This window comes from Amphiura filiformis, chromosome 3 (assembly GCF_039555335.1).
Source record: "Amphiura filiformis chromosome 3, Afil_fr2py, whole genome shotgun sequence".
Lineage (NCBI taxonomy): Eukaryota > Metazoa > Echinodermata > Ophiuroidea > Amphilepidida > Amphiuridae > Amphiura > Amphiura filiformis.
In genome coordinates, this window is record NC_092630.1 from 12,239,746 (window position 1) to 12,255,334 (window position 15,589).

The following is a 15,589-nucleotide window of genomic DNA, read 5'->3' on the forward strand; positions in this document are numbered from 1 at the left end:
TACTGAGTGATAAATAAATAAGTAAATAAATTACCAATTCACTAGACATGCTAGACTACGAGTCTAGGAAAATGTGTTGAAACTAATTCTTTGATATTTATTTTATTTATTTATTTATTTATTTATTTATTGGAACATACACTTTTATATCAGTGGCACACGCCTAACCAGCGGTGCGTTCAAAAACAATATACATTATATAGAAACGAATTTAAACACAATTGAATATGCATGCACAATTATAAGATATATAAAAACAAAAGCAAAAACAAAAAATAAAAATATTCAATTATTTAGCTAGCAACGCAGAATTCATCACATACAAATAAATACATTTATCAGTAGCGTTCAAACTCAATTGGGATCTTGCCTTCCATGCTCTTTTTACGAAGTTTTTGAAGAATTTATTAAAGGTGTGATAGAAATCTTCTGCCTTACTTATAATTATATTAGCAAACAATTTTACACTTCCAAGGGTCATATTATACTTCACGTCTAAGTTACCAGAGATGAATAATTCCCAAATATCTATACCATTTAAATTATAGCTCTTTCTCAAGTTTACTGTTTTTATCAGCCCTGATTGTGTTAAGTGAGTGACATGTGAAAAGGAAGTGTTTTACATCCTCGCGATCAATATTACATACTTTACAAATACCATCATTGTCTGGTGTCCATTTACAAATTTTACTGTCTAACGGGAGAGTGTTAGAGCGAATTTTGAATTTCAACGAGGCGCCATGAAAGTCAGTTGCATCTAAAAGATATGTCTCCATATATGGAGCGTCTTTAATCATTAATCAACGAGTGAAGATTTAGTTAGAGCGTCCTCTTTCCATTTGTTATTAAAGATGTTATAAATACTACATTCGAATTCACCCAATGTGGATTACGAGGAGGTTTTACATGGTTTCATTGTGATGCCACCGATACGATCCCGACCGGTGAATGTGGTCAAGGCCTATTTACTACAGATACAGACAGGTTGGCACAGGAGGGTGAAAGTGCATATGTGACCGTCCACGGCGAATGAGCCGTAAATTCCTCCCCCGGTCAATTTTGTTTTATTTCATGTTTAACAAATATACATCATAAGCTTTAAAATGGTATATCATTTGACTTCAAACGATACCCAGAAGCGGGGTTATAGTTTGTTAAACTTTGCTCCTTCAACGACATTGAATACGACATTCGTACACATTTTACGCTGTAACTCAGAATACAATTTAGGGAATTTACGGCTCATTCGTGCTGTACGGTCACATATAGGAACAATGCCAAAAACTACGTCACGCCGGTCACGCTATTGTTCGACTTAAACTACATCATTCGCCATTTTGTAAATATTAACGCATGATCGTTGCTTTGAAGTTTCCACCGGATAGTCTGTGGATAGCGCAAGAGCATGCTTTGACCATGCGCAAAAAATGAATATCATGAAGATGTTTAAGATTGATTCTTAGATGTTTCAAAAATTACCGTCATATTGCATAGATTCATCAAAGAATGGTTTGAAGTACTAACCTTATTTAGTAATTTTAAAAAATCGGGAGAATTTTACAAAATCAATGTTTTTACCTGTCGGTATTACAACTCGTGAAACACATTAGTGATGTGCCTGGGTGACCTAATCTACTAACCTTTAACGTTTCCTCTATGAACTCTAACCCTCCTGCAATATGGCGCCTATTGTCTAGAGTTAAACTACATCTTTCGGTGTGTTACGTAATACTACGATGCCTATCCCATTATATCGATCCCTGGTTGGCACAACGTTGGGAATGCTTTGTCGTGCCGTTGTGTTGGCCCAACGTACATTCTGCTTCGGGCCGACGTCGGCGCCAGGTCGGGAATAGGTATGTGGCAATACTGGCGTAAATATTTACGTCGGCAAAGAGTAGGACCTTAGTCGGCCCAACGACTTTTACACGTCGTCGGAAAGACGCATGGCCAATGAGCACCCGACTTCCAACCCGACGTCCAGCCGACTTCGCCAGCGACTGGAATCCTACGTAGGGCCTACGCTTGTGTGTTATCAGGGAATATGGCAAATGAAATATCAATTAACATGCACTAAACCAACTGGTACCGTACAATTAATTATAAAAGCACGTAAAGGCACAAGTACAAAACCAATTATATTACAGGTCTACTTTACAAAGAAATGTAATCAATAGTATATCATTAATAGCCACGCAGAAAAGCCGGGGAGTGTATTATTGTATACAGGCTCGTATCAAAATGATCGGTACCCATCATGATCTGTTTCCAACTAGTGATATGGACATGACTGCCACAGGATCCGCAATATTGAGTCAATCAGCTTGCACCAAACTCTTGGCATGAATTTAATTTGGCCCTCGATCCAAATTTGTTAAGCATATCAAGAGCTACATCTGTGCCAATTTGGGGGCTTTTCACAAAAAATTAACAATTTTTTTGCTTTGATTCACCATTCTGCAGCACGTACTACAACGGATTCACACTAGTAACACATAATTGCTTGGTAACATAAATACACTTTTGGGGATTGAACCCCGGTAACTGGATTACAGGTCCAGAGTCTTAACAACTCCACTATCTGAGTTCACAGTTGGTACTCGGGTAATCTCAACCAAAGTCCCCATGATAAACTCTCTCACTGTGTCTGAGCGGCCATTTATATAAATAATGAAGAAGGAGGCGGCCTATATGCTTGACCCTAGCAGGCGGTAAGACAATGCGAGAAACATTAATATAATGCACCTGTCAATTGCAACCCCGGCCCCTGGGTATCCGGAGATGTCCGTGACTTGACATCATGTGACCCGGGAGTTGACTCAATACTTGTCCCGCGGGAGCCGGGTGTTGGCCGGGACTGGTATAAGAATTGACGTCGGCCAAAACCCCGGGAATTTGGGCGGGGACTTTACCCGGGTGAGAGCCGGGATTGGGTTGTAAACTTACCCGGGGTTTTCCAACCGGTAAAATGGGCCGTGAACATTGCTGTAGTTTTCCAAGCTACATATATTTTCATGTTAGAGCGTTTAACAATATCATTAATCACAAATCTTTGAAAGGATGTTAAATAATATTCAAAATGGCAACCCAGAGAAACAAAATTAATAACAAAAAGTTAGACCAATTTTGTCACACAATAGTCAACTTATTTTAAGAATCAGTGCCAATTTTGGTGTTTTTGAAATATAGACCTAGTCCTTTTAAATTAACAAAAAAGAAAATACAAGAAATTTGACCTGCAGCGGGGTTTTTGAACAAGCTAATATTTTTTTATAAAACATGCCGAGATATATATCATTTTAAAACTTGAAAATAAAATAACAATTTAAAAAGTACAATTATCTCCAAACGCACCAAACTGTATGTTAAGGGGTAGGTACTTGATGCACCCCCCCGGCCTTTCGGTTAATATTTTCAGAACCCCATTTGGCCATTCAAAATGTACGTCAACCCCATAGAAAATAGTTTAAACTCGTGTTCTACGGTAAAATATTAAGGTGATTTTTTAAAGGAGGATAAAAATCAGAAGGATAAAAATTTTAAGGGCCCTCACTTTTTACATCAGCCCCCCCCCCCCCCGTTTTACAAGTGCTTGTGAACGGTCCCTAAAAAAATCTGAGCCAACCAGCCCACGTCGCACCTAGACTGCTGCCCTCATTCGTCAACTACGAAGCATAACACAAGTACACAAACAGTGTAGACGAGTGATGGAGCTAGTACGCCACGCCGTGGTCAAAGGTAATTGAAGAATTGATTTGTGGATTTTTTAAAGCCCCCCCCCCCCTTCAGAGGGATAAAAAAGTACAATTATCTCCAAAAGCACCAAACTGTCAGTTAAGGGACCATTCACAAACACTTGTTAAGAGGGAGGCTTGAAACAAAATGAAAAATTCACATTTTCTTTCGGACGTACCTCAGATTATTTTCAGGGATTATATATTTTAGAAAACGATTATTTATCCTTTTTCAAAAATGTCTTGATAAAATTATCAGTTTATAGAAAACTTTATAAACATGTCTTGATAATATGTGATTTCAATGTATTTTGGTATCTGAAAGGTAGCCAATTGGCTACCTTTTGCCTTTGCTCCCAAAAAGTAGCCAATTGGACAGACAATTGGTTACTTTCAAATATCAAAAGGGTAGCCAATTGGCTACCTTTTCAGATGTAAGAAAAAAGGCAACCTTTCAGACATGAAAAAGGTAGCCAATTGGCTACCCTTTTGATATTGTAAGATGTAAGAAAAAAGGCAGCCAATTGGCTACCTTTCAGACATCAAAATACATTAAAATCACACATTTTGTCGCGACATGTTTGGTAAATTCTTTATAAAATGACAGATTTGTAAAGACATTTTGGTAGATTTTCTCTAAATTTACAATATTTTGTCAAGACATTTTTGAAAAAGGGCAAATAATCGTTTTCAAAAATATATAATCGGGTGTTCGGGGCCCCTTTTAGCCATGAAAAATGTACGTCAACCCCATAGCAAATAGTGTAAACTCGTGTTCTACGGTCAAATTTAAGGTGATTTTAAAGGCCCTCCCCTTCAGAGGGATACAGATTTTAAGGGTCCCCAATTTTGCATCAGCCCCCCCCGTTTTACAAGTGCTTGTGAACGGTCTCTAAAAAATTCTGAGCCCACCAGCACACGTCGCACCTGGACTGCTGCCCTCATTCGTCAACTACGAAGCATAACACAAGTACACACGCACTGTATGTAGACGAGTGATGGAGCTTGTCTACGCCGCGCTGTGGTCAATGGTAATTGAAGAATTGATTTGTGGATTAGCAATGATACGATCACAAACATCATTTTTTGCAGTTGCACCTTCAACGTTTATAGGATTATAGATGATTATCTATTCACAACCATACTGCTATGAAAGCCTCTAGAAGTCGAACTTCAGTGAACGCGAAAATCTATAGTGAGCAATAGTTTATGAACTAAAATACGTCAATTTAAGAACAATTATATAGTTTTCCACATTGACATTCTCATTGGCTGCAAAATTACCTGTTATGTATTTAAAGGTTAATGACTAATTGTTTCGAGGGTATTGTGAAATATCTAAACATTGTGCTTTACCACCGAGGGGCGCAGTCCCGAGGGATATTCCGAGGTCCAAAGCACAATGTTTAGATATTTCACTATAGACGAATCCAAATCCACGCATTCACACACCTGACTAGCAGCCTTTAGTTGGGTACCCGTCGGCTACAATGCACCTAAAATGTGAAATGATTCGGCCTTGACGGAAATTTTAAACTGCATTCCATCACCCGTTTTACACCTTCCGCGAAAACACAGGTAAACAAAAGAATGATTAAAGTTTACAACACAATAGGCCCTATAGTTCCCTTCGGCAAAACACACAGCTTCTACATGGTCTATTCGCTGTTGTAGTGACATAATAATCGGATTAACTACACCATATCAAACGCTACAAATGGATGTACTTGCGAACAAAAGGACTATGTATGAATAGATGCGACGGGATTACCTGCGGAATTATCTCTATTGTATATATTATTCAATTAACCCTCCTCGTCCTTGCATCTTCTCTATGTGTTAGGCGGCTTTTATTCGCACACTGGGCGCTCAAAACACCAGGTTGGTGCTAGTGGCTACCCAAAGATGGCCGACCAAATCCTGACCATGACTTGGCTCGTTGGATTCGTCTATACCCGAAAAATAACTGATGCAAAATCTTTAACTGTAATAATTAGGGACCAATCAATTTTAGATTTTAAAATTAATCTTGTAGATTTGAATTTTTAATCTAAAAGATTTGAATTTTTAATCTAAAAGATTTGATTTTAAATTTGTAAGATTTAATGTTAAATCTAATACATGATTGAGTAAAATGTAATCTTTCCCTAAAGTCCTTATCAGAGGAATGAGCTTTCGGAACTCTAGCGAGAGCCATCTTCGCTCTGAAGATGGCACTCGCTAGACTGAGTCCCGTAAAGCTCAGCCCTCTGAAAGGACTTCAGGGAAAGATTAAATCTTATTCATGTTTACCGACCTAGAGTACCAGGTAATTTCAAATCATAATACATGATTGGTCCCTAATCACATTCCCTTAGGATTTATTTTAAACCCTTGAAATTCAGAGTGTATTTCTCACGTCTATATGACTTATAGTTTTGAGTTAGGATTTTCGAGTTTTGAGTTCGAGTTAGTTAGGCTTTCATAGATTACAAACTACTTGAACAATAAGAAAACAATGTAAACAAAACAATTAAACTTATTTGTTCCAACTTTTATTGGCGAATGTTAAAACACAGCTCAAGTGGTGGCGCGCTCAGGTATCCAAAAGTGGTGGCCCAGAATCTTCACTTCCTCCCCCGTAATTGGTAATTATATATATATATATTTCTTTATTATTTTTTTAATATATAAAATGCTAGAGTGAACAATAGCCCATGAGGAGTGACACAGGTCAAGAACTTATATAGGCACAAAGGCACTATAAAAGACAACCACATGGGCCAATCAGTGGTCCACAGCAGCTTAGAAACAACAACAGTGGTGGAGATACAGTAAAGCATCAGACACATGAAATGATGCTTATGCACTCTTCTCTTGAAGGATGGCGACTACTCTACCGGCTATATCTGTGAGGTTATTCCAAACGTGAACTGCAGTGTGAATGAAGGTCCTGCAAGTAGATAAGGTTGTAGAAACTGGTACTGCGAGCGCATGGCAAGACATGGACAAGCTGGAGCGTGTAGCTCTCCTGACTACAAATGGCTTTGGTAGCAGTGACTTCAGATCTAGTGGGCACAAACGGGTGTGCATTTTGTAGAGGACTGTTGCTGCAGCCCGTGACTTGACGACTTTGATCGAGAGATGTAATGTTCAGCTCTGTACTTCCTCTGGATCGAGTCTAGTAATCCTAGAGTGGTGGCGCTGGCATTCATCCAAGACAGTGAGGCTTATTCCATCACACTGCGAATTTGAGCTTTGTAAACGGGTGCTCTACCTCTGCCATCAAGTTTATTTGCAACTCTCCCCTGAGCGCACAGCTTCTGTCCTGCTCTGGATGAGACGTTAGAAATTTGCTTTGTCCAGCTCAGCTTGCTGTCGACTGTAACTCCCAGGATCTCCAGCTCCTCCTTCTCAGCCAGTTTAATGGTGCCAAACAGAAGATCTAGCTTGGTCGGTTTCCTCTTCCTTGATATTGTCATTGTCTTATATTTCGAATGCTCGAAGGTCACCTTCCAATTGTCTGCCCAGATCCTCAATTTCGCCAGGTCTCTGTTCAGGCTAGCAGTAACGGCTTCAGAGTTGCCTCTAGACGTAATCTCATAGAACAAGGTGGAATCATCTGCGTAGTGGTAGAGTTGGTTTTCACACTCATTACCCAGATCATCAATGAAGACAGAGAACAAACATGGGCCCAATATTGACCCCTGGGAAACTGATGCATTGATGGATGTACTTGATGACTGGCCAGATAAGACAACTTTGATGGAACGATCTGTTAGGTAGCTCCTAATCCAGATGAGCAGCTTGCCGGGTACTCCTTTTGCCATGAGTTTTCAGCTTTGTCTTTTGATGTAGGGTAGACTTGACGCCCATCCTTCAACACGCCCATCCTTGACGCTCATCCTTCAACACTGGTATAGCTACTCCTCTGGATCAAGAGCACTGTCATGAAATATGGCGATACCCTCCAGGCAATAGATAACGATCCCTCCTTTGTTGGATGACGGTCTGTCTCTACGGCAGCTGAGGGAGTATCCTGGTATAGTTATGCAGTCAGCACCATCATTCACAGTAGCATCAAAGAAGCTTTCCAGTAGCTTTTCTAGTAAAGTCAGGTCCATTTTCATGGGTCGATTCCGTTTTGATCCGTGCATTCGAGGCTTCTTTAATATACTTATAGCGAGAAATACTGAAGAGGGGGGTGTTGCTGGTCCCATCACCCCTAGCGGTGCGGTGGGGGTGTGCACTATACATGACTTAAACTGAAAGCATTCTGAGATATACATTAGTTCGGGCATCTAGATGGTAGACGATACCCAGCTCGGTCAAGGATGGGGTAGTCCGTGATTTCAATGATTTTTCACTTGAAGTCAGCTTGGAAGACAACTGTATAATGTTTATAATTGACACGAGAGTCTGTAGTTATATTATGCATTTGTTGAATGAATTAGGACTTCATCTTATTACTCAATCGTCTTTAAACACACTGCAAGGATGTTTACTATTAAAAAGTGACATTTTGTTTCGCACCTTTTCAATTTTATCATATGTGCTTCATAATTTTAATATATTATAAATTTATGTTTTATTATAATTTATGTGTTACATAAATCGAATATAATATAATATAATATAATATAATATAATATAATATAATATAATATAATATAATATAATATAATATATAAAGTATAATTAAATTAAAACTATTGTGAGGATAAAATCCACCTTGGCCCTTTTTTCCATGAATCCAACTCCATAATGATCGACTGCAGATCCGTCGGATAACGCTTTTTCAATGGGAAATGAACTTTGCTGCTTGGATGATGTCACGATGAGGTTAGCATTTTTTCCGTATTGAAAAACGTGTTTCAGCGGATCTGCACTCGACCGGCCTCCCAACTGGTGTGAAAAATAGTATTAAAGTTTGTTTCTCTTTTTTAATCATGTGTAATGTTCAATGATCCATTAAGGTCAAGTGTAATCTCGAATTTATCAAGTGACATCACTACTGTACGGAAGTGGTCAAGCTGGTGTCGGTCAGATCACCCAGGATACGTTCACACTCACACACTCGAAGCAAAAGCGAGAGTGGTAGTATTTATTAACTCGTGCATAGTTTACAGGATGAAAGGCTGAGCATCTATACCGTAAATCATTACAATTTTTTTAATGTGTGTAACTTTAACAACAGCAGAAGCAAAATAGCTGGTGGTGGTGCGAAATGTATAGGCCTAAGTCTTTGAACATGTACCTTGTCATATTGACGGTGACAAATTGTCTGTATTTTGTACAACATTCAACATTAGCTGCTGTCACTGAAGGTCCCCGTGATGGAGCTGGTACTTCTAGTACTCTTGTGCCGATAATAACACGGGTTTTAACCCCACCAGGTAAGCAATCGATCAATTCAATTCAATTCAAAGTTAATTGTCATGATTGGCCTCTGACACAAATCATACGATAGACAATATTAATAGTCAAAATACATTATTATAAAAATGGTGAACAACATAATTTTCATATCTTGTTTGTGTCCAAAAGTAATGTGTGGTAATAAGCTCGTTAAATGTTGGTCTCAAACCGGTGAAGTATATCATTGGATACGATTCGCTCTTGACAGCATTCTGATCACAAAAAGTGCAAACCCGATCTTTGGAGTAATGGCCCGGAGTAATGGCAAGAGGAGGTATTATATACTGACAACATTTAAACATACCGAAAGCAATACATCATTGCTATCAAGATATATTTCTGCTTCAATGCTGTGCTCCACAGTTGAATAGAAACGTCAACATGGTCATTGTCATTCCTGGCCACGGTACTTTATTTTTTGTATACATTCAATACAAGATTTGGCATGACCCAAACTTTTTGTTACCAATTTATTACCATGCATCAGCAAATGTCATTGTTTATAGATTTGTCAATAATAAAACTGTACTATGTAGGCCTACTATTGTGCGGAACCACTAAATCCACTGAAACCGTTTCACAATTAATTTGTGTTTCGCACGGTTTTGGCGAAACTTTAATATTCTAGTACAGGATTGCAATGCATTTTTCATGCTGATTCATAGGTTTTTACAAAATATTTTGTCAACATTTAAATGCTATTATATATGATAGAATGTTTCACATTCGCTTCAATGTTTTAAAAATGTGTTTGAACGTTTTATACAGTATACTCCTATATACCCTTTATGGGTTGTTTTACAATCAGGGTACACAGATTGTCTCACTGGGGGTGAAAAATGAAGTGTCTAGTTTTTCCTCATTTTATTTGTTTTTGTGTTGTAGATGGGTCGGAGTACCTTTAGAATACCCTACCACATCGACGGCGCCGCGAAGCTGCACCTTTTTTTGTAAAACTACACCGACGTCGGCGCGAATTACTTATTAATGGGATAGATTTACATTAAGTAAGAGGTATATGAGTCAGGTTTTTAATAAAGTTTGTCGGCGTTTGACTTAATGAAGTTTGCATTCATCAAGGTATTTAAGTGTTAGTATGATTAAATTATTGTGGTTACTTCTAGATAGTAATAATGTCATTTGAATTTAATTTAAACATAATGAAATAACTATACAGGGTGGGCCATTAAAAAGTTCACACTTTTTCGATGGCTTATTTCTCAGAAATGAAAACACATATTGAAATAAGTTGAACATATTTGTAAACCTCTATGTCTGGACTGTCATTGCTGAAAAGGGCATTAACATCCATGGTCTAATTACAAAATGGCGACCATTTAAAGCAGAGAAGTCAAAACCACTTTGCACACATGTAAGACTATAGACAATGATCATGCATATTAAGTTTTTAGGCTTAAGCAAGTTTTAAAAAGTTTGATGACTCTATATGCATTTACTTGAGTGTCATTGCCGGGGTCATCGGACTCATGCGTGTATGAGTTGTTTACTGTTTGAAAATCATTCACCTGTGAAATTGACACAAAAGGCTGATTGGACATGCTCATTTACATAACAAATACACTAGTTTTGGAGGAACTTCAAATTTAAAATGCCTTGCGTGCGTTCTTGTCATTCATGTTAGAGATACCCGTGTAAGTACTTTGAGGTGATTCTTGCTGTTCAAAATGCGGCAGTTTACAAAGGAGGAACGAATTTTCATCGTGGAGGAAATTTCAAGAACCGGAAAGGTGCGCTCTGTCCTGAATGCATGTCCCGATATTCGTTGACCAGAACATAAATGGAAACGTTTACCTCGACATAATCAATGATCAACTAGAGCCTCAACTGGTCCAAATATTTGGACAGCAAGCGAACGGGGCCATCCGCAGGGCGTGGTTCTTTCAAGACGGAGCGCCAGCCCACCGTCTTATCGCTGTTAGAGACAGATTGCAGGAGTTGTTTCTGCATCGTGTTGTCGGCCTTGGACATCATGTGGAGTGGCCTCCGAGGAGTCCTGATCTGACACCTTTGGACTTCTGGCTTTGGGGTGATGTCAAGGCGTCTGTGTATGCCGAAGGTCCGCCAAGGAATTTGCGGGAGCTGAGGAGACGTATTACAGATGCGTTCACAAGGATCCGACGCACCAGGGTTACTTCAAGAGCAGTTCACCATATGTACGATCGTGCGATGCTTTGTATTCGCGAGCAAGGAGGCCACGTTGAAGGACGATAAGAACACTTTAAAGACAGAAGCATTTTTACTGTGGCATCCATAAATACGTGACTTTATGGAACCATGATAAGCAGTAATGAAGAACAGAACTATTTTATCAGAGTCAAATATGATTTTACTTGTATTCTTACTTTTCTAGTGCAATATTTTTAATTTCATGACAATTTGAGACAAATAACTCGTTTCCATTGAAGCACTGCTACGGTTTACATATGTGTCTATATGAAGAAATAATTTCCGAAGAGAAGAAGAGACATTCCTGACACCTATTTATAAATTTATCTTGTTATATCTCTATATAAGATTTATGTTATAGTGCAGTAACCATCATGAATACTCGGGTATAAAATTATGCACATTATCTAGAATGCGACTGCAAACAAACGTTAACTGCGCAGATTATTTAAAGCTACTGTTACATATTCTGTTCAACTGGAAGGCTACATATTCTGTTTGAAAAAGAAATATTTATTTAAATATGGTTAATTTACAAGAGAAATATTGACAGAACTTTCATGCGTACTGTTATTTTTCTTCCTTTGTTCCTAATCCATTGTGGTGTGAACCAGCGACCACCATTATATCGCGTGATCATCCGCTCCATTTGACTTACGTGTGTGCAAAGTGGTTTTTGACCCCCTTGCTTCAAATGGCCGCCATTTTGTAATTAGACCATGGATGTTAAGGGTACATGCCACAAAATAGCTTTCCATAGACTTTACGTGCAAAATAGGGGTCACGTTTTAGGCTATAAGTCGAGTTACGTCTTACTTTGAAATATATATTTGATATCATCTTAATCAGAACAAAATTCTGCATAACATATCTGAAAATGACACCATATTTTAGGTCTACTTTTTGAGAAAAATAGCGCTATATAAAAAGACCCGATTTTCCCGTGTTTACGTCCGACTGCTAACCGCGTTTTGACCTCGTGTGTTCATGCGCTCATCATCGTAAACATCACTCAAATTTTCGCGTTTTCTGTTCAAATTAGTAGAGATCACATTCACAAGTTCTAGCAAAACACGATTTGCAACACTAAAATTGTTAATATTGTACCGATTTTGCACATTTTTATGCAAAGTTGGGACTATAGTCGTGATAAACTTTTACCGGAAACCGCTTCACACGCGGATTTAGTGGCATGCACCCTTGAAGAGGCTAAAACATCGTTTTTAGGCCTTGAAAATGATTTTGTTATCTTTTTCACTACATTTTGAATTAATTGTAAGAAATTTTGGGTTATTTTCTTTCATACTTTAGACAGGATGTTGATTTCAAGCACAAGCATGATAGCCGACAATTGCCATTTTTCGTTATTTTGATGCACATGAATGCACAATGGTTGCTGATTTGCTATTTTCATGAAGATATTAATTGATGTTAAGAGTAAACGTTCTTTAAACATCTTTTACAAGTGCATAACTTCAAAATTAAAACATTCTCAGTACCTGCAGAATATTTAAAAGACAAGAAATGTCAATCAAGTAGGCCTACCCCCCTTCAGCGTCACTTTTAACCCGTTTTGTCCAAAAAGCAAATGTAATGAATGGCTATTTGAAATTAAATATTAATATAAATTAAACTTTGAATGTTATAACAATTTAAAATACTGGACAGTGGTATAAATAAAGCAAACTAGAAACTTAAATATCTTAAATCTAATATTTTATGTAATTTTATTAAAATTGAAGGCCAAAACTTGAGTTTAAATGACAAAAAAATTGGTTAAAAAATAACAATGAAATTGAAAAACTTCTTTGTAATTTAAACACCAATAAACAATGTTTTCAATATTTTGAAACTCTTCTTTATTCATATCAAAAGGTTTCAAACTTCTACCAAAATCGGAACTTTTATTAAATTGGAAATAAAAGCAGGCCTATTCGCGGCAAATGCACATACAGCGAAAAACCTGGCGGCGTCCATGAACGCGCTTGTTGATGTCCCTCCTCTTTTCTTCGCGTGCATTTTAAATAGATAAAGACGCGCGGAAAACGCATGGAATTGCTCCTTAAAGGGTACATGCCACAAAATAGCTTTCCATAGACTTTACGTGCAAAATAGGGGTCACGTTTTAGGCTATAAGTCGAGTTACGTCTTACTTTGAAATATATATTTGATATCATCTTAATCAGAACAAAATTCTGCATAACATATCTGAAAATGACACCATATTTTAGGTCTACTTTTTGAAAAATAGCGCTATATAAAAAGACCTGATTTTCCCGTGTTTACGTCCGACTGCTAACCGCGTTTTGACCTCGTGTGTTCATGCGCTCATCATCGTAAACATCACTCAAATTTTCGCGTTTTCTGTTCAAATTAGTAGAGATCACATTCACAAGTTCTAGCAAAACACGATTTGCAACACTAAAATTGTTAATATTGTACCGATTTTGCACATTTTTTATGCAAAGTTGGGACTATAGTCGTGATAAACTTTTACCGGAAACCGCTTCACACGCGGATTTAGTGGCATGCACCCTTAATGCCCTTTTCAGCAATGACAGTCCAGACATAGAGGTTTACAAATATGTTCAACTTATTTCAATATGTGTTTGCACTTTTGAGAAATAAGCCATCAAAAAAGTGTGAACTTTTTAATGGCCCACCCTGTATTGCATTATATAATGGCTTAGAAGTATTAATTATGCGTAATAGATTGTAATGTACTGAAGTAATAATGATGACCGCATCAAAAGATGATGTTAATAAGCATGATATAATTATAATTAGTGTGACGTATAAGGGGCCGATTGTAATTGGTTATGAATGATTATATAATTCTAATTATTATGATGGATTAGAGAGCGATGGTAGTTAATTAATAATTATGACATAATAATAATGAGTGTGAGGGATAAGAGGGTTGTTGTAAGTAATTAACAATGATTGTTAATAGTGATTAAACTAAAAGTTATATTGATAAGAGGAATGTTAATTGTTAATGAGTGGTTTGATTAAGAATGAGTAGCATTTATTTCATGGAGTAAATACGTTAAGTATAATGATGAATAATGATGTGATGGTGAATGAAGGTATCGTTGTTGCTGTGCTACAGCGACGCCGCAAAGGTATCGCTGTTGCCGTGCTACAGCGACGGCGCGAAGCTAGACCTTTTATGAGGGGCCTACACCGACGGCGGTAAGGTATACCTGTTTCCGTAAGGCTACACCGACGGTGCAAAGGTGCATCTTAAGTGGGCCTAATTGTTAAAGTTGTCATATTAGCAGATGAGTGTGGTGGAGGAAGGTATCGTTGTTGCCGTGCTACAGCGACGGCGCAAAGCTAGACCTTTTTACAGGACTACACCGACGGCGCGAAGGTATCGCTGTTGCCGTGCTACAGCGATGGCGCGAAGCTATACCTTTCAATGGGCTACACCGACGGCGCGAAGGTATCGTTGTTGCCGTGCTACAGCGACGGCGCAAAGCTAGACTTTTCGAGGGGCTAAATCGAGGGCGCGAAGGTATATCTATTTCCGTATGCTAACGGAACACCGACGGCACTGAGATATACCTTATTTGGTCATGTCACCAAATGAATGTAGGGGAGGTAGGTATCGCTGTTGCCGTGCTACAGCGACGGCGCGAAGCTATACCTTTTTACTAGGCTACACCGTCGGCGGGAAGGTATCGCTGTTGCCGTGCTACAGCGACGGCGCAAGGCTATATCTTTTACTGGGCTACACCGACGGCGCGAAGGTGCCGTTGTTGCCATGATACAGCGACGGCGCGAAGCTAGACATTTTTGAGGGGCTAAACCGACGGCGCGAAAGTATACCTATTTCCGTATGGTGACACCGACGGCACTGAGGTATACCTTATTTGGTCATGTCACCAAATCAATGTAGGGGAGGAAGGTATCGCTGTTGCCGTGCTACAGCGACGGCGCGAAGCTATACCTTTTACTGGGCTACACCGACGGCGCGAAGGTATCGCTGTTGCCGTGCTACAGCGACGGCGCGAAGCTATACCTTTTTACTGGGCTACACCGACGGCGCGAAGCTATCGTTGTTGCTGTGCTACAGCGACGGCGCAAAATTATAATTTTGGCGCATTTTGTAATGACTTGATCAAATAAATGTAATGAAGAGGAGGAAGGTATCGCTGTTGCCGTGCTACAGCGACGCCGCTAACCTATACCTTGCCATTGGGTGAAGGTACCGCTGTTGCCGTGCTACAGCGACGCCGCGAATGTGATTTTTTATTATTTCATTA

The 15,589-nt window shown here is 38.7% G+C and overlaps 1 protein-coding gene across 1 annotated transcript in view; it reads left to right on the forward strand.

Moving 5' to 3' along the window:
* Nucleotides 1-8,869: 8,869 nt before the first annotated feature.
* LOC140148049 (uncharacterized) overlaps nt 8,870-15,589 on the forward strand; it is a 46,624-nt gene continuing 39,904 nt past the window's right edge. The window contains exon 1 of the mRNA XM_072169887.1: nt 8,870-9,109. Coding sequence (XP_072025988.1) covers nt 8,941-9,109 — 169 coding nt within the window. The 5' untranslated portion in view covers nt 8,870-8,940. The remainder of the gene's footprint in view (nt 9,110-15,589) is intronic.